The 10,299-nt window shown below is 37.2% G+C and overlaps 1 protein-coding gene across 1 annotated transcript; it reads right to left on the reverse strand.

Moving 5' to 3' along the window:
* Nucleotides 1-836: 836 nt before the first annotated feature.
* LOC131423063 (keratin-associated protein 19-3-like) lies at nucleotides 837-1,055 on the reverse strand. The gene has a single exon (XM_058570618.1). The coding sequence runs from the start codon at nucleotides 1,053-1,055 to the stop codon at nucleotides 837-839; it is 219 nt and encodes a 72-aa protein (XP_058426601.1).
* Nucleotides 1,056-10,299: the final 9,244 nt, after the last annotated feature.

Here is a 10,299-nt window from a genome sequence, read left to right on the forward strand (position 1 = left end):
TTATGAAATTTTTATTTTAAGACATATTTTGAGCATACCAAAAGAAGGAAGAATAAAGACTACAACAAACGTCGTACACCCATTTCCTGGATTTAACAATTGTTAATATTTTCGTATAATTCTTTCATGTTTATTTTCTCAAGTGTTCTAAAATAATTTACATGCAAACTCAAGTTTTTCCTTACTTTTCTGCTTTGAGATTAACAAGATAATTTCCAAGGAATAATGAATTTAAAAAATTAAATTGAAATTTTGTTATCATCACAGAGGCTCTTTAAGTTTTAAACATAGAATCCCTATGCTTGGGTGGGAAAGAAAAGATAGATATTGACAGTGATGATGAGAAGGAGGAGGACAAGATGAAGGAGAAGGAGGAAGAGGAACGGGTAAGGGAAAGAAGAAGAAGAGATAATCATGAAATAAGATATATTGGTAAATTTCTTAGATATAAGAAGAAAATGTTGCCATGGCTGATGATTTATTACTGCATCATAGCAAATTTATTGTGATAAAAGAATTGAAGCTCAAAATATATTTATTACATCAGAAAAAATTTATTATTAGATATCAGCTATTGAAAGATAAAGCCTTGCTAGAGTACAATAGCTCTCCATCCCATATAGAAGGGGATCTCTGAAGAAAATCACTAATCAAACACCAGCATCCAGGTCATCAAGCTTTCTTCACATTATTGTCAGAAACCAGGTGGTCCAAATAACAGTTTAATTATCAAGACAGGATAAATAAAGCATGCAGGTTATGGAATAAAGTTTTCTAGATGAATCAGAGTCTCACAGAAGACTAAGTCCACGAGTTGCAAATTTTAAAATATTTCTTCAGTAGAAGCCAGAAGACCAGTATCTTCCATAGTAACATGGACGATAGCAGCCATATCCGTAGCCCCCATAGCCAGCACCATATCTGTAGCCTCCATAGCCACAGCCATAGCCCAGTCTTCGGAAGCTGCCATATCCACAGCCGTAGCCATAGCCCAGGCCACCGAAACCTCCATAGCCATAGCCTAGGCCTCCGTAGTAGCTGCCGCAGTAGCTCATGGTGTCAGAAGTGGTGAGTTTGGCTTGGTGTTGCAGGTAGTTCTGTGATGTGACTGCACAGGGACGTTTATATACACTGATGAGTGTGGAAAGCCAAATCTCTAAATGTCATCCAGTAGAACACATCACTGAAAACTATGTCAACGATCTTGTTTCCTAACACCAAACCATGTCTTTCCTTGTTTAAGTAACTAGTCATTTCAAAGTTATGCGGCACGTTGAGTTTTTGCTTCATTCGAATTCCTAGAAAAGTATTTTACTGCTAATAAGATGCTATTGTGTTTATGATCCCCATACTTGATTAGGTTTCTGAGTTTCAAACCCCATAAACACATCTCTAAAGCTTCAGGTATTCTTTGAATTGCATCACACGAGATTGCATTTACCTCTAATTGCACACTTTCCTTTGACATTCAGCTGTTGACTCTTTCCTAAGCCAAGTGTGTTCTTTCCTCTCCCAAGAATTCACATAAATTGAACCATAATTCTTCCGTGAAATACTAGTCTTATGAAAAATGGCAGTCAACAATGATGTACGTCTTAATACAATGTGCTTTCAATGTCAGCTGAGAATGACATTTGGTTGTGCAATGATGATATTTTAATTTTTAAAGGAGCCACCAACTGAAGTCAGAGGAATTTCTCAAGCATCCTGTCTCATGTAGAGCAAGCCTGCTTGGTAGATACCATTGAAGATTGTGTAGAAAGAGTTTCTGTTAATCACTATAAATAGCTCCCTGCCCACAAATATATTCTTATTCCAGACTCTAACTTCCATATTATCATAGGACCATAGAATTTCAGAATTCAAAGAGACTTGAGGCATCATTTATTTCATTGTCCTTTATTTTTTTTAGCCAGTGAGAAAACTACAACTCAGACAGAATTATGCAACAATAATCTTAAGTGCTCCAATTCAGCCTGGTTTCAGCAGGTAAACTTGAAATTGAGGCTATGATTGCAGGTGAGGGATTTTATTCTGCCATATTGTGCAGCTGCCTTATATTTTTGTTTATTCTGTCATTTATTCTCATTATCACTAGAAATAAGTGCAAGAGACATGAACGCAGTTAGCATGTATATTCAGCCAGTTACGCTTTAAAAAAAACCTCAAAATAATTGAATATCAGAAAAAGTATAGATGATTTTTGAATTTCATATACCCTTATTACACTTGCTTTTTTTTAACCAGTTTATTAAGAGTACAATGTGATTAGATTCTTATGTATTTCCATATGGATGAAGCTTTGCAATCTACAAATTGAAGGGAATTATTGATGGTAAAGAATTGCTCTATTTAAATCTGCTTCAGTTAGAAGAATCTAGTTTCAATGAAATTTAAGGTAAATTAAAAAAAGAACTATTATCTTTAGTCCTTGTCGTAACCCAGAAAAAGCCAGATATTTTGCCTTATAGAGGACATCAATAATAAAGGATTTCCTAAGATCCAATCTAGGGATTACCTCCTATGTTCTTCTGCTTTATTTGACTCCTAAAAGAGAAGCCAACCTCTAGCCCTAAGCTTTGCCTGTACAGTAGTCCCCTCTTAGCTGCAGTTTAACTTTCCGAAGTTTCAGTTACCCATGGTCAATTGCAGTCTGAAAATATTAAATGGAAAATTCCAGAAATAAACACGTCATAAATCTTAAACTGCACACTGTTTTGAGTAGCGTGATGAAATCTTCCACCATCCCACTCGATCCTTCTTGGAATGTGAATCATCCCTTTGTCCAGCATATACACTCTGTATCTGCTACCTGCCCCTTCATCACTTGCTAGCTATCTCGGTCATCAGATCGACTGTTGCACTATTGCAAGAGCTTGTGTTCAAGTCACCCCGATTTTACTTAATAATGGCCCCAAAGAGCAAGAGTAGTGATGCTGGCAATTCGGAGATGCCAAAGAGAAGCCATAAAGTGCTTCCTTTAATTGAAAAGGTGAAAGTTCCCAACTTAATAAGGAAAGAAAAAAAATTATATGCTGAGGTTCCTAAGACCTACGGTAAGAATGAATCTTCTACCCGTGAACTGTGAAGAATGAAAATGAAATTCATGCTAGCTTTGCTGTCGCACCTCAAACCGATGTGTATAGGAAAAAACATAGGATATACGGGGTTCAGTGGGATCCGCAGATTCAAGCATCCACTGGTGGTCTTGGAATGTATCCCCTGCAGGTAAGCGGGGACGACCGTACATGCAACATCAAGTGATCTGCCCTCTCTTCTCATCATCAGCCAGCACTGCCTCCCACCCAGCAGACAAAAGACCAGACTCTCCCCCAGTCACCTTAAGACTCATGTTGTTGCTGAAGAAAAGGCACTCTTTCCAGCCTTTCATCTTTCTGAGATACCACTGCATTCACATCTCAAGATTTCACCAAATGTCAATATTAGGGACTCCTTTTATTTCTTCTAACAATTCATTATTTTCTCTTCAAACCTTGTATATTTTTAAAATATATTCACTTAAAAGTCAACCTAATTCTGTGGTTTTGAGACAACTGTTGAAAAATCAAACAATCGTACAAAAACTGCAAAAGGTAAAGGGAAATTTCCTCAAAATGTCTTTCAACTCAAGAGACTTTGGACATGAGCCAATTTGGTAAGGTAATAGTATATGAGTTTAACTTTCCTCATTATTGTATCTCTAATAGCTGCAAAAGGAGTGCAGGAACTTTAATTTAAAAATTACCACAGGGCATTTTCATTGGCAATCCAGGAAAAGGAATTTTTTGATGATTCTCTATGGACAGCACACATGTAAATGACATATTATTTAAAAAAGGACCAGACAGGATATGTCAGACCTCTTCTATGTGATTTATATATTATTTTTAAAGTAAACAATGATAATAAATAATATTTACCAAGTGATTAATATGGTCCAGGCACTATCTGAAGTCGATTATATGTATTAAACTCAAACTCATAACAATTCTTTGGAGTACTACTATATAGTAGTACTATCTGTCTCCTCAGACAAGAGCAAAAAAAGCAAACATAAACAAATGGGACAAACATCATGATCTGAAAGGACATTTTGCAAAGAGAAGTATTTAACCTTCAAAAAAGAAATATTTAAACTATTTAAGAAAAAAAATCGATTACTTTTAAAAAGAAATTAAAAATAAGTATTTTAAATATTTCTTTTTAAATCCACTTTAAAATACAAAGCATATAATAAAATACAAAGCATGTAAAAAACAAAGCATGCTACTCATAAATTAACCTTTCTTAGTCCTTTAGCAACCCCATCATGCATGTTTATTAACATAATACTATCATTAGAAATATCTAGGGGAGTTATTAGCCTGCTGAAGGCAGCCTGCACAACTTTTTAGTGGTTAATCCATTAGACACATATTCACCTAACGATTACTATATTTCAGGCACTAATATAGTCAGTGTAAAAAAGGAAAGCTAGCCATGAACTTCAGAGAGGCTGCATTCTAGTGCAGGATAAGATATTAAAGCAGTAATATGTGAGCAATATATAACTAATGAATTAATTGAAAATAAAATGAACAAGGAGCTCTGTTTGGAGGTCTGGGCAGTTGCCTTACCTGTAGTACAGTCTGTAACATAATTGTGGGATATCGACTTATTGGGGACTGGGTCATTGTCCTTTAGCTAAATATCTACAGAACACCGTATGATTCTGGATTTGTGTTTTTACTTCTCCCTTTCCTCAAGACTATATTGCTTTTCCATTATCATTTCTTGATACTTTCAAATGATTTGCCATAAAAAAAGATTTGTTTTTTTAATCAGAAACTTTTTTTGCTGCTTCATCCTTCTGCTCTCGAAAACTGTATTTTTTCTTTTCTATATTTTCTGATTTACTAGGGATAATTTTAATCATTTTCATTTATTTTCCTTTTTTTTTGATCTTTCTCTTCAAAATGTAGGTGGGGCTTAGATTTGCCGGTTGTGGCTGGTCAAAAAACATACTTCTATCCTGGAGTTTGTGTTGTATCTAGAGAAACTGTAAATTGCTCCTCTAGAAGCAGTTACTGAGTACCTAACATAGTCAGACACTCGACTATACATACCTTGAGCATACACTAGTGAGCAAAATACCCTCTTGCTCTCTGCTTGAAGGATACCAGTAGTGTAATTTTCCAAATGTCATCTCTTTGGTTATTCTTTTTCTGTGCATATAATCCACAATATTTTTAGGAACTTCTATATCAATGACTAGGTTTAATATTAAATAGAGTTGTGTGTCTCAGCATTGGCTGAAAAACATTTCACACACACACCTTACATTTAAAGAAAAAAATCATATTAATAAACATGAGTAATGAAATATATTAGCAAATTAATTATACTGGATCTACTCTACATAGCTGGAAAAAACAAAAAACCTCATAAAACTCTGAGGATTGAACACAACACAAATGAGTTGCCTCTAATCCCCACTGGACCCTCAACACTGCCCGTAAACCTACCTTTCCACTCCAGTTGGTTCCTTCCCCCCCTCATGCCAAACATCTGTCTTTCTTTTAAAACACCGTCTCACTCTCCCTTTCTCTCACTCAAGCCTAGCTCCACTTCATTTCACAGATCAAACAGTCACCATCAGGCAGTAACCCTGGCAACTCTCCACCATCTCTCTCTCATCTGCACATTATTCACTTTGAAATTTATTTCAAATTCAATACGTGAAAAATGTTAACAACAAAAAAAGACAAAAAACGCTGATCATCTTACCTTTCACCCATCACGCACTCAACGTTTTTTCTCTTCCCCATGGTTCCTATCTTGTCAAAGAGCTTCAAAAATCACCAGCTATCCAAGCCAGAAACCTGGATTCATACCTGAGTCAAGCTTCTTTTTTCGCTTCCCACAAATTCAAATTAATTCTCATTCATTCCTTCAACAAATAATAAAGAACATTTACCTACTTGTTTTGGAGGTAAAGCAGTAGAAAGAAAAACAAATCCCCCATCTCCACGGGGCTAGCATTTTAGTGGAGGAGACAGACCATGAACAAATACAGACCTAATTTATCCATTCAATAAATATTTACTGAGTGGCTACTAGGTACCCAACATTTTCCCAGGCAGTGAGAAGCATATTTAAAGGAAGTAAACAAGGCAGACAAAAGCCCCATCTTCCTGAAAGTTGCATTCTAATGGGGAAGGAGGGCAATCAATCAATCAACCAATCAAAAAGTGCATGTTACATAGTGATAGTGGTAACAGCTAAGGACGAAATATAAAGCAGAGGTGGGAGATATGCAATGATCTATTGGGGATATTGCAAGTGTAGATAGATTGGTAGGGAAGGCCCATTCTAGACAAGTGACTTTTGAAGAAAGACCTGATGGATGACAGCAAGAGCCATGTAGCTGTCTGGGGAAAGAGCACGCCAGGCAGAGGGAACCAAAAGCACAAATGCTCTGAAATGGTGGCATATTAGGCTCCTTTGAGGGCCAATTTGCCTGAAGTGGAATGAACCAGGGAGAGAGGTGAGGAAGATTGCAACGGAGATGTAAGATCATTTAGGTCTGTGCTGGACAGTTAAACTCTTAGCAGCACTATTTAAAACATAATTTCACACATGTACTGAGGGGGGTCATAGCAAGGGCTTTGCATTTACGCTGAATCAGGTGGAAAGCACTTGTTCAGGATAGTATGAAAACATGTTTCTGTTTTAGGCAGCATGTTAGGACGGCCTCCAAGAACATCCCCCTTCCTGGTGTATACACCCTGTGTTACTCCAGCATCATCAATATGATGGGTTTGACTCCCGTGGTTAGGCTATTTCATATGGCATGGTCGACTTTAAGAAAGGGAGACCATCTGGGTGGGCCTGACCTAATCGCATGAACCCTGTAAAAGTAGAGTTTTCTCTGGCTAGGAGCAGAAGACGAAGTCATAGACTCGGAGCTTGAGGAGGGTTTGACATGTCTTTGTGGGCTCAAAGGTGGAGGAGGCCATGTGGCAAGGAATGTAGGCAGCCCCTAGTTGCTGAGAGTAGCCCCCAGCTGTCAGCCAGCGTTGAAACGGAAACTCAGTCCTACAACCATAGGAACTGGATTCTCTCAACAACCAGTATGAGCTGGGGAGCAGATTCTTCTCCAGAGCCTCCAGATAAGAGCTCAGCCTGGCTGATGCCTTGATTTCAGCTTTAGGATACCCTGAGCAGAGAACCCTGTGACACCGTGCCAGACCTCTGACCTACAGAAGTGGGAGCTAAGAAATGGGTGCTGTTTTAAGCTTATAAATTTGTGGTGATTTGTTAAGCAGCAATAGAAAACTAATATAGTCTCTTAACCTTCCTATCTTGAATGCTCTTAACACTCAAATTCCTAAAATTAAATCATTAGTAATATCCCTAAACTTCATCATATGTTTCATTGCACATTCATGATTCACAAGGAGTTCAAAGAGAATTGAGAAAATAATACCATGCGAAATATGGAATATGAGTCCACTATGCGTCTCAAAAGTAACTATATGAGAGATTGAGCGTCTAAGGACTTGCTTTATGACCCTTTAGTGTGGAGAGGAGATTGACACTACTTTAATCCCACATTCTGCTTGTTGACCTTCAAAAGAACATGTTGTTCCTTATTCAAAGAAAATTTTCTCCTCCGTACAGATCAGTAAACTAAAGTTAAACAATGTAGCTTCTAGTTCTGGTTATGTCACTTAATGTGACATTGGACATTTTGTTGAAATTCATTTTGAAAATAGAATAAAAATAACTTTGTATAGTTCAAAAAGCAGTCATAAACATTGAGCAGAAAATACGCAGGAAAGTGCTTTGAAAATGGTAAAAGATAATATAATATTCTTTACTAAATAAGGATATTCTTAAGTAACGTTGTATCTAAGGAGAATTCAATGAACGCCTTCAGCAATATATTTCTGATTAAAACCTATGATCACCAAAATAATATCTTTCTGATACAATTGATTCTATAACTTTAATCTTCTTAAGACGTATGCTGGTTACAAAACAGGGCACTGATTCTTTTAAGTTATCTCTCTTCAATTTCATATCCCCACTCACAGCAATTCCCAGATAACTGCCACCATTATTTTTGACGATGGTTATCACCTGTGAAGTTAGACGAGCTTCCCAGGCAATCTAACTCCACCTTCCAATTTCTAGTTTCCAAATGAATCTCTACTGAAAATGTTGAATGAGCACCTGTCTCCTAGAGAAACCTGCATCTAGTTACTGGTTTGGGAAAACTGGGATGCCTGGAGCACTCAGGCTAATACTAACACTACACCCCGACACGTTCTAAATCCTCCCTTCTTGTACTTTTCTTTAATACTAAGCTCAAGCAGTGTCTTTTGGTGAAACTTTCACTGATCCCATGAGACTTGATTAGATGCCCCTCCTCTGAGGTCCCGTTGCACCCAATACATAAATCTTTCTGAAAAGTTAACACAGAGAATTGTAATTATGTATTTATTATCTGAATTTCCATCTGACCTGTTATCTCATCAAGATCTCAGGAAACATTTTATGTCTTTCTACCTCTAGTACTTAGTACAGATTGGGCACAATGTGATGCTATATTATTCTTGGGTAGATGATTGAATAAATGCATGATTGAATCCATCATGAGTGGCACCAGCCACCATGGCATCACCAAGCACAGTAAAACTGAAAAAGCTAGGGCTCTTGTTGACACAATTAGCACAGCCATTTTTCTTAGATACCCAAGTCCAGTTCATCTAATAATATGGATTTTTTAAAAAAGTAGACTGGACCAGCCCAGTGGTGCAGTGGTTAAGTTTGTGCACTCTGCTATGGCAGCCTGGGTTTCATGGGTTCAGATCCTGGGCGTGGACCTAAACACTGCTCATCAAGCCATGCTGAGGCACCATCCCACATACAAAATAGAGGAAGATTGGTCCGGATGTTAGCTCAGGGACAATCTTCCTCAAGCAGAAAGAGGAAGATCGGCAATAGATATTAGCTCGGGGCCAATCTTCCTCACCAAAAAAAAAAAAAAAAAATTAGTGAACTGATGTATAATTATGCTATAAAGTTTGTAGAAACTTTGGTATTGGTCCCTTGAACTTGTACTGCATGTGATATTCTGTATCTCATGTCTAATATTTGTTGATGATGTCTGTTGCTACTATTTTATGAGTCAACAGCTAAAGACACTCATTATCAACATTTTCAGTAATACAAGCAGAGATACTAATATATTTGTCAGGATCATCCTATGTTCTTAAAAGAAATTAAAAATGTCATCTTTCCCTCTTTTTTTTTCAGATTTCATGTGCTTCTGTCTTTGATCAGTTTGGTTTATAGAATCCAAAGCTAAGGATGCCACTGTCATAAATTAATATATAAGTAGGGCAAATGTTGACCTATTTTTGTTGTAATAGCCTGAATGCAGTTGTCTTTCAAAAGCTGTCATTCATTCTGAGATATTTTAAGAGAACTTTCTTCCTGACAACTGAAAAAATATGTTCCTCAGAGAGACAATAAGAGTTCCATACAATCTCCATTTTTGTGAGTTTTATCATCGGTGAAGCAAGTCTTGATCTAAAAAAAAAAAGTTACATATAAAATGAAGACATCAACTGGAGGTACAAATAAGAGATAAACAGAGCAACCAAGAACAATGCAGGCACTTCTGGAAGCTTAGAAATAAAACTGATGCTCAAACACACACACCAGAGACAGGGACTTTTGGTCCTTTACATAGAATCACAAACTGAGATACATAAACATAATTAATCTGATTATCAAGTAAGTAAAACTAATCAAAGTAGGACATTTTGAGGAGCAAACATCTATAGTATGACAAATGTCTATTTCGGCACCCAACGTAAGGACTTGCTGAGCCACATATCCAAATATAACATAGAGCTCTGGGCTCCTGGTGACAAGAACAGCAACTTAGTAGACCAAGTGCTATGTAATTCTGAAGGCTGTTTGAGCTCCTTCACTTGGCATTTAGGTGAGACCAAAAATGCAGCCATAGTGGAAGAAATCCATTAAGAACACAGCTTCCAACAACACAACAGAGTTGTGTCCTGCTTGGAAACAGCAAAAGACAGCAGGGTTTTGAGTACAACAATGGCAAATGGTGCAATAATGTTGCATAATGGTCCCACTGTGAAGATGTGAGCTTGGTTAAGAGCAGCTGCAGCTGTGTCCATATACTTTTAACCAAGTGTGAAAAGACCTGCTGGAAAATCTCCCTACCCTCGCCATCACCTAAGATTACAGCGATAACGCCACCGTCAGGAGCTTTCACAG

The sequence above is a fragment of the Diceros bicornis genome, chromosome 27, assembly GCF_020826845.1.
Source record: "Diceros bicornis minor isolate mBicDic1 chromosome 27, mDicBic1.mat.cur, whole genome shotgun sequence".
Lineage (NCBI taxonomy): Eukaryota > Metazoa > Chordata > Mammalia > Perissodactyla > Rhinocerotidae > Diceros > Diceros bicornis.